This window comes from Polypterus senegalus, chromosome 8 (genome assembly GCF_016835505.1).
Source record: "Polypterus senegalus isolate Bchr_013 chromosome 8, ASM1683550v1, whole genome shotgun sequence".
Lineage (NCBI taxonomy): Eukaryota > Metazoa > Chordata > Cladistia > Polypteriformes > Polypteridae > Polypterus > Polypterus senegalus.
In genome coordinates this window covers 231,566-248,223 of record NC_053161.1, presented here as the reverse complement: position 1 = coordinate 248,223, position 16,658 = coordinate 231,566, and the positions used below count along the sequence as shown (strand labels likewise).

Sequence of the window (16,658 nt, the reverse complement as noted above, 5' to 3'; positions counted from 1 at the left end):
TAAAATGGCTTTTTCTCTATGATCACAGTGGCTTTGTTTGGTTTTAATTTTTATATTTTCTGGTGTTCTAAGGTGTTTATAATGTGTTTTTTTTATTTATTTGTTGTTTGTTCGGTTTCATTGAGTTCTTAGAAAGGCGCCTTGTATAAATAAAATGTATTATTATTATTAAACCTGTTTGGTAGGTGAAGAGGTCTAGGAGTCATTGTGGAACTTAGACAGATGTTTAGATGGGACATGTAAGAACACTTGTTCAAGCACTAAGCTACTTCAGTCACTCTGGCTAGGTCAACAAGGTATGGAAAATTGTAGCACTGTTAATGATTACTGTATGCCTGATAACAGGGTCTGGATTAATAGTCCAGGAAGAGCACAAGGAGTTGCCATCAAGTTATGCGCTGCAACTCCTTTCGATGATATCCAAAGTGCTCTGTGAGAAAAAATACCTCCTTCTGGGAACACTGATAACACCAACACAACCCTCAGCAACCTTCAGGGTCCTCCACATAACATTAGGTTTGGCAGTCGCACCCAAGTCTGCAAGTTCCTCACACCAACAGCATGCAAACTCATTAGAAAAAGCCTGATCTTGGACTCTGGCAAGGTCCAGCCTCATTCTCCTAGTAGATGGTAGGCTACTGGACCTAAGCTGGATCTTTAAAGTAGAAACAAGTCTGTGGTCAGAATTCACACACTGGGCACTTCTGTAGACCCTGCAGTTCTATAGGAGCAGATAGATAGATAAGATAGATAAGATAGATAAGATAGATAGATAGATAGATAGATAGATAGATAGATAGATACTTTATTAATCCCAAGGGGTAATTCACATTCAAATCTGCCCATGAGGATGTGATCAATCAAGGGGTAATTCACATTCAAATCTACCCATGATGATGTGATCAATCTCTTTCAATGCTCCACCAGTATTGGTGTACCAAGTTCAACAATGTGGCTCAAGGTGTTGGAATCAGAATCCAGCAATCCACAGCCCCTGACCTTTTACAAAGTCAAGGAACATGGGGCCACTTTTACCACAGTCGCCAGACCCATGGCAACCAACACAATCCTTATTGTCAGCCCTGTCAATGCCAGTGGTTTCAATGAAGTCACCCACGACCAGAGGAGTGTCACCTTGGGCGCCCGTCAACCACAGAATGAAGTTACAAACAAAATTTCTCCCCCACATAGACATTACTCACCATGGTCGGAACATACACTGAGACAACAGACAAGGCACCCAGAGAGTGCCTTAATCTGAGTCCCATTATACACTTGTTGAAAGGACTGACATCAGACAACATTGGAAGGAGCCAATCCACCACAGTAACAGCTACTCCCTGAGTATGACAGCCATCAGAGTGATCAGACCAATAAAAGGTGTTCTCACCAACAGAGATCGGCTCAGTACCAGGTCTGCACACCTCAGAGAGAGCCACCACTGAAATGCAGGTATTATGAAGCTCCTCCAATAGCAGAGAAGATGATCATCATGCCAGAGGGACAAGATGTTTCACAAGCCTACCTGGATGGGCCACCTTAAATTTGGACCTAAGTGCTGCCGTGCAGTAGGCGATGCCTCATTACACCAGTTCTGATCCCCAACAGGCTTGACCCTATTGGCTCTCCAGTGGTTTCAACTCTTCCAGAGAAGAGGATCAAGTGCACTCTGACCCAACCCCAAAAGAAAATGAGAAACAGTGTCTGCTAGCAAAGAGGACATTGGGCTCTTTATGACTGCAGGCCATGAAAATGCTTTCTTGCATTTATTTCTACAGACTTTAATACTAAGTAGAATTAACTGTTTTTAACTAAATTTGTGTTTAGCAAAGTTTTGAATTTAGGTCCTGAAGCAAGTATCAGAATCCTGCTGAAAGAAGTCATGGGACTGCACCATCATTATCAAGTACAGGTAGTCCCCAAATTACAGATATCCGACATACGACTTATGAATGGGGCCTTCATCTGTCTGGTGGACACGACGCAGGCTCCTCAGTAACTGCCACTCCATCATCTCCAGCCTGGGGACGCTGCAAGCGGGGTCTGGACGGAGGCTGGAGGGGGGCAGTTTCACTGCTCACGCATTGTAGTGTCCCTCGCGTGGCTCCAGTTGATGAATGGGGCAGTGAGGGCCGCATCCCATTCATTCTCAGCGGGCGACTGGGTGCGCTGCAAGTGCTCGTGTGCAGGACAGAGGCTTGATGGTGTGGAGGGGGGCATTTCACTGCCCGCAGACGTGCAGTGTCCCTCGAACGGCTGCCCCATTCGTTCTCAGTGAGTGGCTGGTGATGCTGCAAGTGGTGACCCAGCTGTGGCTGAACGGAGGCCACTGAGGGTGAACGGGGCGGCAGGGGGGCAGCATTTAGTGTGCCTCGGGTGGCTGCCAGTTAAATGGGTCGGTGGTAGGAGATTCACTGCCCGCCTTTGGCCACACACTGTTCCCTCTCGATGGGCTAACGTTGCAGGCAGCATACTGTATGCAAGTGGAGGTGACTGTGAGGTGGGCTGGTGGTAAACCGTCCCTTGTTGCCCCCAATTATTCTCAATAGCAAGCCTGCTTGTACTGTTAATAGCAGGAAGTTGTCTCTTGTCAATACACTAGACGTGATGACAAGGGGTGCTTTTCTGCTGTTAGAGAAACTGAGTTATTGGCCTCTGAGAACAGAGGTAGAATTACCCGATTATGTGGCTATATAACCCCTGTGGCGAGTGGCTGCTGCCCTACTAGGATGACCAGGAGGACCGGAGGAGGACTTGCGCCTCCTCCAGACCACAAGAGGGTGACTGCGTTGGTTGCTTTGGGGACCACGGGTACAGAGATTTGAAGCTCAACCTTGTAGGGGCCCGTGATCATCACTAGGGGGCGCCCCAGTGCCTTTGGAGCCCTGGACCTCAGCACTTCTGCCACACCCGGAAAACCAGAATAACATAATTTTCAAAGTGCTCGAAGAATGAGGGCATTTCACCAAGTTGAGCTCTAACTACAGCTTCTTGCTTGACGCCTGCATACAGGTCTCCCCCCCTTTAAACACCTTAGCCACATTTGGTCCTTAGTTACCCTCTTCATCCATTTCCTTCTAACCAGCCTTTGTATGCTTTTCTCAACAAAATTTTCTCATCTTACAATTTATCTTGTTAGATCATCTTGTTTTAGCCTAATAAATAAGTTTTTACAATTAAAATAATGAAAATATGGAAAATAATATGTTTTGTAATATCAAAAAGGCAAAGCAAGCAACAACAATGTCATGCAGACAGAAATAGAGAGAATAATTAATTTTCAATTAACCACAAAATGTTCCACAACTGCAAGTACTTACATTACAATAGCCACAATTGAATTTTTGTTTAAATGTCAGGTTTAGACGTACCTTTCAAGTTCCAGTATCTTCTTATCTTTGTCATTTTTTTCATTTTCCATTTCCCTCAGGATTTCTAGTAGCCTGTCCACCTCAGCTTGTGATTTGCTGGCTTCTTCTTTGTACCGTGCCACTTCTTTCTCAAGTGCATGAATTCGCTCAGAAAGCTCTGTATTGGCACGAGCTTCAACTGTAGCCTCATGGGCCTAAAAGAAAATTCAGTTTCAACATATTACTGATTACTGCAACAACAAAATGCTGATGTCTATTGTAAAGGATAGCTTTGGTATGTTTCAAGTCAAAGTTAATTTTCATAATCAAGGTATACAAACATTTCCATGGAAGTTTGTGTTTTTAAATGAAGCTTTTTCATAAATTTAAAAAGTACCAAGTTTTTCTTATTGTTTAAAGTCACATCTGTGTGTCACCAGTCCAAATATGACAAAAAATGTACAGAATACTTTCTACTTTGAAACAACCAAGGTTTTTGATTTCAGAAAAAATGCTTTTGCACTTTTTTTAAAATGAACCAAGGTAACCACGCCCTGAAAAGTTGAAATGAAGGAGGTTTTGAGTCAGATTTCTTTAAAAATGGCAAAATCTCAAAAAAAAAAAAAAAAAGAAAAATATGATATGGGTGCCCTACTTTACAATGTATGTAAAAGATATGGATTAATACCCAAGATTATTCATTCTTGTTTTGAAAATGGACATATCTGGAAAGTCTTCATGTTGAAATATGTGCCTGGTAATTTTTTTTTCAAATTAAAAACCACCAAGCTCCACCCATTGACCCTTACTATTTGCATATTGAGAACTTGAAAATGAAAATGCAAAGTGGAACATGAAAATTCAATGAGCGTTTTGAAATGAGGTGGCGCCAGTGCTTATTTGTGTTTTACTTTTCACTTTTGCAGCTTCATTGTGGTTACGACTGAAAATAAAATTGCAAATGGGGAGATTTCATTTTAATTTTAATTTTGCATGCAGACTTTGAAAATGGAATTACAAAAGAGAGATTGCATTTTCATTTTATAAATTTTTAAATTTAATTTCCTTTTATAAAGAAAATACCTCATACTCACTTCTCCTTGAGAGTTCTTAATGCATAACAGAACGTGATGTAAAATATCCCACAATGCAAGATTACTATATATTTTACATACCTATTTTTAATATAGCATTAGTGAGAAGTCAAGCAAAATGACACCTTTTATTGGCTAACTAAACAGATTGCAATATGCAAGCTTTTGAGGCAACTCAGGCCCCTTCTTCAGGACAGTCAGGACAGATGTAAGATGTTGCCTGAAGAAGGGGCCCGAGTTGCCTTGAAAGCTTGTATATTGTAATCTTTTTAGTTAGCCAGTAAAAGGTGTCATTTTGCTTGACTTCTCACTACATCCATAATGGCTAACACAGCATTCAAAGTTAAAAGGGTAATGATGAAGCCTGGAGCACTGTGTTTAAGAGAGACTAAAACTGAAGTGCTATAACATATACAGCAGAATGTAGAAGACAGTCAGTGATTTATGGGCAATCGCCAATGAAGAAAATCAGCAAGCTCAGACAGAAACTTTTATGTCATTTTGATAACTTTACTTGTACCATTCTGGTAACTTCCTTTTTCTCTCAATAATAAACCCTTTAGTTTTCAATTATATTTATATTTTTCTAGAGGCCATAATTACTCTAAAGAATTATATTACTCTATATCAGCTAATCGGCATAAAGATGCATTAAGGTTTTTTAAACAATGCTTACTTTGTTATTATTTTACTATAAACATGGGACTTAAAAACTAAAACTAAATCTTGAGTACCATGTAATCAACCAAATCCTGTATATATATATAAAAAAAAAACCCTTTACCTTTACAACAACAGTGCAGTCTGAACAGCAGCATAAATTACAACTAAAAGTAGACATATACTACTTTTTCAAAATAAATAATGCTAGATGCAATAATAATAATAATAATAATAATAATAATAATAATAAGTAACATTTACTGAGCGCCTTTCTTAAACCCAAGGTCGCTTAAATGTAGTTTAAAATAGATGAGCAATCACACCAGAGTTCTTACATTTGCCACATACAGTGAGTTTTGAAATTTTGGGTTTTTCGGGTACCCTCACCACTAAATAATAATACACCGTATTTGGCATAAACCATATAATGAACTAATTAACATCCAAAAGTGAATATGAATGAACATTTATCAATGTCCTCTAATTCATCCATCTTTTGAATTCTTTAACTTGCAACGTTCTGGCTGAACCACAGTGTTTAAAAAAAAAATAAATAAAAAAAAAAATAAATAAAATCAATTTATGCAGCAACTGCCAAGTTAGCAAATTACAGATTCCCTAAGGGTTCTATTAAATACCTGTTTTTATGGTAATTGTCAGAGAATAATAATTCCTTTATTGCATCTACTGCGTTTTGCAAAAATCAAGGATCTTTGGCGAGTAATGTGTTAGTACATAACAGATGTTAAAATGACCAAATTTATGCTTTCCATCTCTTTTTTCTGTTTAAAGCAAGCCTGAAACAGACTCCTTACAAGGTTGGCTGCTTCCTTGAGCCTAGTACTGCACACCAATCTTGAATTAAATTGAGTGGATGTGAAAATGTATAGATCAGTGAATTTTTTAACACTAGAATCTCTGAAGCCTACAAAAAAACTCATAATCCTGAGCCACCTTAAATTTATTTCCATCTCTCCATCAGCGTCTTTTGTTTTATAAATTTGTCGAGCAGCACAGGCAGCCTGCTATTCCTTCCCCCAACCGCCACAGCTCAACTCTGGCAAAAAGTTCTCCCAGCTCAAGTCTTGTTTATCTGGGTGTGAGGTACCTGGAGTTGTATAGGGTAAATAATGTATCGTTATTTACAACACATGCATTTCATGTGTGTTCCGTGTCTACAACAACCTATGAAAATGTAGGATGACAGGAAATGTGAGAAATGTATAACATAGAAATACCTAACATAGAAAGTTTTTTCATGTTATAGTACTAACGACAAAATTTTGACATGAAGTGTATAATGTGTGAAGACTTAAGTCCAAATATCAAGTAAACACTTTCACAAAAGGTACATGTATAACAAAACAAGTGCGCTTTTATTCAAGAACATCACCGAATAAAAAGAAATCAGGTTAGTGTACGGCACTGACATGACTGCTTGGGTAGTGCAGTGGTAAGAAATGCTGACTCATAATCAAGAGGTCGTGAGATTTATTCCGGGTGCTTCCCAGAATTACAGCTTTGAGCAGTGAGCTGTTCTTATAGTTTCTATTGCACAATAAAAACATACATTTTATCTGAATCTGTAACAGCCGGTGTAAATGTATGGTACTTGTAAAAGTTAGTGTTTTTTTTTTTTTCAGTTTTATTCTCTTAGTCATGTTCACTATCCCCCCCTATCTGACACTGTTGTTTTCAAAAAAATGATGGGCTATAACTCAAAGTTGATTCAGAGTTGATTCACTCAGAGTAGGTGAACTCAGATGAGGTTAAGAGTTCTACATCGTAAAAAGAGAACAGAAGCCCTACAAACAAGAAACATTTGAAAACAGCAGTGTCAGATCAGGGAGTTTGTATGTTCTCCCCATGTCAACATGAGTTTCTTCCCACACTCCAAAGATATGCAGGTTAGTTGTACTTGTGAAGGTAAATTGGCCCTAATGTGCATCTTGTGTGTGAGTATGTGTGTGTTCACCCTGCAATGGACATGTACCCTGTCAAGGGTTAGTTCCTGCTTTGTGCCCTATGCTACCTAAAATAGGCGCCAGCACTACCAGTCCCAGTTTGGGACACTGTGGGTTAAAAAAATAACCGACTGAAATATAACTTGAGCATAAAATAAAAATAATACAACTAACTCAGTGAAAACGGTTGAGAGTAGGACAGAAATATTTATTTTTGTTTTAACCCAAAGTAAAATGGCTAGAACACTCTGATTTGCAGCATTTTCACAAGTAATGAAAAAGATGGCATTTAACACTAGAATTACCAGAGCCTACGAAAAAATTCGTAATTCCGTCCCACCTTAAACTGCTTCTTAAATCCCTTCACACCTCTCCGCCAGCGCCCTTTGTCTTCTAAATGTGCTGATAAAGAGCAGCCGGCTATTCCATCCCCCCACCAATTTAGAACGTGCACGAACTTCTCTCAGCTCATGCCTTGATTGAGTATCTGGGAGTGAAGTGGAGTTTTAGAGTGGAAATAATAGATCGTTGTTTGGAACACACGCATTTCATGTCTGTTCCGTTTCTACAGTAATCTGTGTCAACACATTGTTAAAACAGAAACTTTTTTTATATTCTAGTAGTAGATGACAAAATGTAGGCATAAACTATATAATGTATGAAGCCTGAAGTCCAAATAGCAAAGAAACATTTTCACAAGAATAACACAATTGCACTTTTATTCAAACATATAACTGCAGAAACAAAAGCCGCCTTAACATGCGACATTGACACCAGTTTACTGTAACTGACTCCGTGGTTCAATAGATCAGCCCGCTTGGAATCAAGGGTCACGGGTTCGATCCTGCCCCTCCGTTTTGAGAAGTAAACTGCTCTTAGTCTTACTGTTTTAGAATAAAAGCATACATTTGATTTCAGTCTGTAACAGCCGGTGCAATTTATGATCTTTGTAAAGGTTAGCTTTTTTTTTTTTATTCACTTTTCACTCTCTCAGTCGCGTTCAGAATCAATCCATACAACCCCATCTGACACGGCTGTTTTCACTAAAGGCGCTATAGCTCTGCAGTGTACCACGATGCATACTAACGCTACCCGGTTCTGACACACAAGCGCTGGCGAAGCTGCCTTCTTCGTATCTCACCGTCACTTGCTTTTCTTTTTATTCAGTTTTATTGAGTGTTCCTGCCAGTCCCGCATGTTGCTGTATGCTTTTCTTTTGTACTCCAGGACATGCAGAGGAAAGAATGGTAAAGACCAGTAACCGCGCTATATGCAATCATCAGACACTCCCCATCTGCCCGTGTCGTTCAAACACAGGAACATATATTGGTGTAAAAGTATAACAAAAGTGCACTTTTATTCAAGTGCACTTTTTCCATCGCCTTTTCCTGTAAGAAGCAGTGTACACACTTCTCTCTATGCTGTGGTTTCTATTACACACCTGAAAGAAAGAGACAATATATGTGAAAATATAATCGCACTAATGCAATATTATTTGAAAGCGAACAGCGTCAGATCGGGTGTGAATTTATGCAGGAACTGGAAATTCTCTGATCGGGACCTTCCCCAGGGAAGAAAGTACAGTGTCAGGTGCTCATTCAGTGTAATAGAAACCATAGCACAGAGAGGTGTGTACACGGCAACAAGTACACGGTCGTAAATGTAGGAAGGACGGTCCTTGGGTGTGTGGGAACTGTTAATATTTGAATGTGATGATTTTATATAGCACGGAATGAAAATCTGCACTTCTTAGCATTGCACCATGCAAGATGTCGTATCAATCGCCTACTGTAACTTGCTTTCTTTTTCTTGGTTATACAGGTAGTTTTGAATAAAAGTGCACTTGTTTTGTTTGCGAAATGAAGTGTCTGCGTGCACTTTTAGTGGCATTACACGTGTATTTTTTGAGCATGCCCGTTTGAGCAGTATAAAAGTATTGAAAAGTATAACAAAACAACGGGCAGATGGGGAGTGTCTGATGATTGCATATAGCGCCGAACTTACTGCTCTTTACTATTCTCTCCTCTGCGTGCCCTGGAGTACAAAAGAAACAGAATACAGGCGCTATAGCTCTGTGCTGTACCACGATGCATACTAACGCCCCCACCGGTTCTGACACACAGGCGCTGGCGAAGCTGCCTTCTTCGTATCTCACCGTCACTTGATTTTCTTTTTATTCAGTTTTATTGAGTGTTCCTGCCAGTCCCGCATGTTGCTGTATGCTGGATATTTTCACATGTATTGTCTCTTTCTTTCAGGTGTGTAATAGAAACCACAGCATAGAGAGAAGTGTGTACACTGCTTCTTACAGGAAAAGGCGATGGAAAAAGTGCACTTGAATAAAAGTGCACTTTTGTTATACTTTTACACCAACATATGTTCCTGTGTTTGAGCGACACGGGCAGATGGGGAGTGTCTGATGATTGCATATAGCGCCGAAGTTACTGGTCTTTACCATTCTTTCCTCTGCATGTCCTGGAGTACAAAAGAAAAGCATACAGCAACATGCGGGACTGGCAGGAACACTCAATAAAACTGAATAAAAAGAAAAGCAAGTGACGGTGAGATCGAAGAAGGCAGCTTCGCCAGCGTTTGTGTGTCAGAACCGGGGTAGCGTTAGTATGCATCGTGGTACACTGCAGAGCTATAGCGTCTTTAGTGAAAACAGCCGTGTCAGATGGGGTTGTATGGATTGATTCTGAACGCGACTGAGAGAGTGAAAAGTGAATAAAAAAAAAAAGCTAACCTTTACAAAGATCATAAATTGCACCGGCTGTTACAGACTGAAATCAAATGTATGCTTTTATTCTAAAACAGTAAGACTAAGAGCAGTTTACTTCTCAAAACGGAGGGGCGCAGGATCGAACCCGTGACCCTTGATTCAAGCGGGGCTGATCTATTGAACCACGGAGTCAGTTACAGTAAACTGGTGTCAATGTCGCATGTTAAGGCGGCTTTTTGTTTCTGCAGTTATATGTTTGAATAAAAGTGCAATTGTGTTATTCTTGTGAAAATGTTTCTTTGCTATTTGGACTTCAGGCTTCATACATTATATAGTTTATGCCTACATTTTGTCATCTACTACTAGAATATAAAAAAGTTTCTGTTTTAACAATGTGTTGACACAGATTACTGTAGAAACGGAACAGACATGAAATGCGTGTGTTCCAAACAACGATCTATTATTTCACTCTAAAACTCCACTTCACTCCCAGATACTCAATCAAGGCATGAGCTGAGAGAAGTTCATGCACGTTCTAAATTGGTGGGGGGATGGAATAGCCGGCTGCTCTTTATCAGCACATTTAGAAGACAAAGGGCGCTGGCGGAGAGGTGTGAAGGGATTTAAGAAGCAGTTTAAGGTGGGACGGAATTACGAGTTTTTTCGTAGGCTCTGGTAATTCTAGTGTTAATAAATTGACCTTGAAATTAATACCTTCAATGCCAATACATCTAATCAAAAACCCCCAACTTGTGGTGTTTTAGCCTAGATAATTTTTTGATAAACCTACAAACCGGATTCCAAAAAAGTTGGGACACATACAAATCGTGAATAAAAACTGAATGCAATGATGTGGAGGTGCCAACTTCTAATATTTTATTCAGAATAAAACATAAATCACGGAACAAAAGTTTAAACTGAGAAAATGTATCATTTTAAGGGAAAAATATGTTGATTCAGAATTTCATGAATCAACAAATCCCAAAAAAGTTGGGACAAGGCCATTTTCACCACTGTGTGGCATCTCCCCTTCTTCTTACAAAACTCAACAGAAGTCTGGGGACCGAGGAGACCAGTTTCTCAAGTTTAGAAATAGGAATGCTCTCCCATTCTTGTCTAATACAGGCCTCTAACTGTTCAATCGTCTTGGGCCTTCTTTGTCGCACCTTCCTCTTTATGATGCGCCAAATGTTCTCTATAGGTGAAAGATCTAGACTGCAGACTGGCCATTTCAGTATCCTTCTCCTACGCAGCCATGATGTTGTGATTGATGCAGAATGTGGTCTGGCATTATCTTGTTGAAAAATGCAGGGTCTTCCCTGAAAGAGATGACGTCTGGATGGGAGCATATGTTGTTCTAGAACCTGAATATATTTTTCTAAGCTGTCCATGCCACATGCACTCATGCAACCCCATACCATCAGAGATGCAGGCTTCTGAACTGAGCGTTGATAACAACTTGGGTTGTCCTTGTCCTCTTTGGTCCGGATGACATGGCATCCCAGATTTCCAAAAGAACTTGAATCGTGACTCGTCTGACCACAGAACAGTCTTCCATTTTGCCACACTCCATTTTAAATGATCCCTGGCCCAGTGACAACGCCTGAGCTTGTGGATCTTGCTTAGAAATGGCTTCTTCTTTGCACTGTAGAGTTTCAGCTGGCAACGGCGGATGGCACGGTGGATTGTGTTCACTGACAATGGTTTCTGGAAGTATTCCTGAGCCCATTCTGTGATTTCCTTTACAGTAGCATTCCTGTTTGTGGTGCAGTGTCGTTTAAGGGCCCGGAGATCATGGCCATCCAGTATGGTTTTACGGCCTTGACCCTTATGCACAGAGATTGTTCCAGATTCTCTGAATCTTCGGATGATGTTATGCACAGTTGATGATGATAGATGCAAAGTCTTTGCAATTTTTCGCTGGGTAACACCTTTCTGATATTGCTCCACTATCTTTCTGCGCAACATTGTGGGAATTGGTGATCCTCTACCCATCTTGGCTTCTGAGAGACACTGCCACTCTGAGAAGCTCTTTTTATACCCAATCATGTTGCCAATTGACCTAATTAGTGTTTATTGGTCTTCCAGCTCTTCGTTATGCTCAAATTTACTTTTTCCAGCCTCTTATTGCTACTTGTCCCAACTTTTTTGGGATTTGTTGACACCGTGAAATTTTGAATCAACATATTTTTCCTTTGAAATGATACATTTACTCGGATTAAACGTTTGATCTGTCATCTACGTTCTATTACAAATAAAATATTGACATTTGCCATCTCCACATCATTGCATTCAGTTTTTATTCACAATTTGTTTAGTGTCCCAACTTTTTTGGAATCCGGTTTGTATTTTAACATGAGCTACTGCCATAGTTCATCAGTGGACTTAAGAGCAAGATGGGAAACAGCCACAGAGAGGGTTCCAGCCTATTCAGATTAACAAACTTACTAATGTAATGCCAAATAAGAGCTGTTAATTAAGCAAACAAAGATCTGTAGGATATGAGAGTAGTACAGAGTACCTGAACGGTGCAGTGGGGTGTGTTCAGATGTGCAAAATCAACACAGCCAGTGACAAGGCCAGAAACTGAACTCTATTCTCTGGAAAAGAAGTTCTAACCTTAAATGTTTTAAATTGTTATTAGTAATATTTAAACAGTTGCAATACATATGGAATGCCACTTGTGATCAGTAGTCGAAGCTGATAAAAGTCACAGCAACTGTAGGGGTAGCCTGGCAGTAGGTAAAATAAGAGTAGGAGGCAGATACTGCCCACCATACTGGATAAAATAAGTTTACTGAAAGATGTATTAATCATAATGTGATCCAATCACTATACATTTATTACCATTTTGTACTTAAAACCATCACATTTTTCATTCTTTTAGCTTTTATCACATTAAATCTAACTGGATATTTCTATATAAGAACTTACTCAATCATGCATTTTTTGTCGGTTTATTAGCCCTAACCACAGCATGATAAGATAACAATACAAAGACAAAGTTTAAATCCTGCTCGTTAACCCTTAAAAACAGAAAAAAATAAGCAGAGTGTGTCATCTCAGGCATGACCAAATATTTTGCTGTGAATTGTCAACTGTTGTAAGGAGACATGCAAGTAAGAACTTCATTGTACTATGTACCCCCTATGTACAGAACATAGTCACAGTCACAGGGGATGCACAAATCAATGTGTTTCTTTGTGTCAATCCCAAGCCCAGATAAATGGGGAGGGTTACATTAGAAAGGGCATCCAAAGTAAAATTTTGCCACATCAATATGCGGACAATACCGTATCGGTCGAGGCCAAAGTTAACAATGGACACTACCAGTACCTGTTAGCCAACAGGGTTCTGGCGGAATTTGGGCTACTGTTGGCCGAAGAAGAGGGGGAAGGTGTGTCCGAAGGCAGAGGGAGAAGAGGAAGGTAAAGTGAATAGAAGTGAGGGTAGAAACTTTGAATGTTGGCAGTATGATGGGTAAGGAGAAAGTGTTAGTTGACATGATGGAAAGAAGAAAGGTTGATATATTGTGCACACAAAATACCAGATGGAAGGGGAGTAAGGCAAGGTATATCAGAGGCAGGGTCAAATTGTTCTACCATTGTGTGGATGGGTGGAAAAATGGGTTAGGTGTTATCCTGAAGTAACAGTGTGTCAAGAGTGTTTTCGATGTGTTAAGAGTGTTAGACAAAGTGATGATTATAAAGCTGGAAACTGAAGGTGTGATGACAAATGCTGTTCGTGCACATGCCCTGCATGTTGGGTGTGCAATGGATGAGAAATAAGATTTATGAAGTGAGTTGGATGAAGTGGTGTGGAGTGCATCCAAGGAAAGAGAGAGAGTGGTGATTAGAGAACATTTCAATGGACAAAGGGAACCGAGGAGATAAGGTGATGGTTAGGTATGGTGTTAAAGAAAAGAATGCAGGAGGTCAGATGGTAGTAGATTTTGTGAAAAGGATGTACATGGCTTTGGTGAATATGTATTTTAAGAAGAGGGAGGAACGCAGGGTGATGTACAAGAGTACAGGAAGATGCACACAAGTAGATTATATTGTATGCAGGGGGCTCGGTCTGAAGTAGACTGGAGACTGCAAGGTGGTGGCAGGGGAAAGCTAGGATGCCATATAGAATGGTGGTCTGTAGGATGATGTTGGAAATCAAGAAGTTAAGGAGAGTGAGGGCAGAGCCAAGGACTAAATGGTGAAAGCTGAAAAAGGAAGACTGCAAGGTTGAGTTCAGGGAGGAAGCAAGATCGCCACTGGGTGGCAGTGAAGAGTTACCAAAAAGCTGGGCGACTACAGCAGTAGTAGTAAGGGTGACAGCCCAAAGGGTGTTTAGTGTGATATCTGGACAGTGGAACGAGGAGAAGGAAACCTGGTGGTGGAATAGGGAAGTACACGAAAATATACAGAGGAAGAGGTTGTTGAAGAAGATGTGAGATAGTCAGAGAAATGCAGAAAGTAGGCAGGAGTACAAGGAGATATGAAGTAAGGTGAAGAAAGAGGTGGCGAAGGTTAAGATAAGTTGCATGAGAGTTTGAACACTAAGGAGGAAGAAATGGACCTGTACTGATTGGCTAGACAGAGGGACAAAGCTGGGAAAGATGTGCAGCAGGTTAGGGTGATAAAGGATAAAGATGGAAATGTACTTATAAGCAAGGAGAGTGTGTTGAGCAGATGAAAAGAGTATTTTGAGAAGAGTATTTTGAGAGGTTGATGAATAAAGAAAATGAGAGAGAGAAAGAGAGAAAGCTGGAGGATGTGGAGATAGTGAACCAAGAAGTGCAACTGATTTTCAAGGAGGAAGCAGACATATTTGTAGAAGCATGGAGGTGCTTAGGAGAGATGGCAGTGGAGTTACAAACCAGATTGATTAATGCAATCTTGGAAAGGGAGATGACACCTGAGAAGTGGAGAAGTATACTTTTACCAATTTTTTCAAAAAAGGGAAATGTGCAGGGCTGTAGTAACTACAAAGCAATAAAAGTGATGAGCCACAGCATGGTTATGGGAAAGAGCAATGGAAGCTAGTTTAATAAAGGAGGTGATAATTAGTGAGTAGCAGTATGGTTTCATACCGAGAAAGAGCACTATAGATGCAATGCTTGCTCTGAGGGTGTTGATGGAGAAGTATAGAGAAGGTCAGAAGGAGTTGCATTGTGTCTTTGTGGACTCAGAGAAAGTATATGACAGGGTGCCTAGAGATGAGTTGTGGTACCGTATGAGTAAGTTGGGAGTGGCAGAGAAGCATGTAAGAGTTGTACAGGATAAGTACGAGGGAAGTATGACAGTGGTGAAGTCTGTAGTTGGAGTGATGACTGCATTCAAGGCGAAGGTGGGATTACATCAGGGATCAGCTCCAAGGCCTTTCTAATTTGCAATGGTGATGGACAGGTTCACAGATGAGATTAGACAGGAGTCCCCATGGTCTATGATGTTTGCGGATGACATTGTGATCTGTTGTGAGAGTAGAGAGCAGGTTGAGAAGACCCTGGAGTGGTGGAGATATGCTTTAGAGAGGAAAGGTTAGTAGGAATAAGACTGAATAAATGTGTGAATGAGAGGGAGTTCAGAGGAATAGTGAGGAAGCATTTAGTAGAGTTGGAGAAGGTGGAGGAGTTTAAATACTTGGAATCAACAGCACAGAGTAACAGGGAGTGTGGAAGAGATGTGAAAAAGAGAGAGCAGGCAGAGTGGAGTGGGTGGAGAAGAGTGTCAGGTATAATTTGTGACAGATGGGTACCAGCAAGAGTGAAAGTGAATGTCTATAAGATGGTAGTGAGACCAAGTATGTCATATGGGTTGGAGACGGTGGCATTGACCAAAAAACAGGAGACAGAGCTAGAAGCGGCAGAGTTAAAGATGCACTGAGTGTGAAAAGGATGGACAGAATTAAAAATAAGTAAATTAGAGGGTCAACTCAGGTTTGGATGGTTGGGAGACAAAGTGGTGTGTGTAACAGAGCTAGATACAGAGGACAGGAAGATATGGAAAGATGATCCGCTATAGTGACCCCTAATAGAAGCAACCAGAAGAAGAAAAAGAGCATAAAGTCACTATAGAATTAATGTTCTGTTTGCCAGCCATTTTTTCTTTAGTCTTGTTTGACATGTGAGACGCTTTCCTTTTTTGTGCTTTTATATTTTAGCCAAAACAAACTTTTTACTTAAGGAAAATGGCGCTTTAAGTGACATTTGCTTAAAACTGTTCTCACTTATATTTTTAATACTTGAGGCCACAAGTGCAGTAAAAAGTTCTTAATGATACTATATGGGATATGGGTTTTCAACTCCAGCCTTGGAGTGTTACCGTAGCTGCAGGATTTTATTCTGACCCATTTCTTAGAAACCAATTTTTGACGCTAAGTATTTTCTTTTCCCTTCATTTTAATTGCCATATTTTTTTTAAAATTCGTTCCTCCGAATAGCCTCATTTTTCCTTAAATGACAGTCAAACAAAAATGAGACTCTAACCAGTTTTACTCCAGCCAGTTTCTGAATTAGAAGCCATTCTTGTTAATTAAAAATGTTATTTAATTCAATGGCTTGATGATGCTCTCATTCTACACCAGACATTTCCAAAATTGTTGATTTTCTTTTTTCTAAAAACAATGTCAAAATGTTTTGTGGACCTGAGCGGATCATCATTACTAAGACCTTCACCTTTCTTTATTTTCAAACAGTGTATGGTGGACACAGGTTACGTGTTGGCTATGTTTTGTATCTCATTATTGTTTGGCTGCTTATTAAAGAAAAAAAAAAATGAATGCGTCTTAAGTCTTAAATCAGAAGTCAAATTAAAACTAAGACAATAGAGTTAATTAGCAGCAAAAACTGGTCACTAATTAAGAAACGTTTTAA

At 40.0% G+C, this 16,658-nt stretch overlaps 1 protein-coding gene across 1 annotated transcript in view; it reads right to left on the bottom strand.

The window, feature by feature from the left end:
* erc1b (ELKS/RAB6-interacting/CAST family member 1b) overlaps positions 1-16,658 on the bottom strand; it is a 559,966-nt gene that overhangs the window by 366,175 nt on the left and 177,133 nt on the right. Inside the window, exon 11 of the mRNA XM_039760564.1 lies at positions 3,372-3,565. Within this exon, the coding sequence (XP_039616498.1) occupies positions 3,372-3,565 (194 nt within the window). The remainder of the gene's footprint in view (positions 1-3,371; positions 3,566-16,658) is intronic.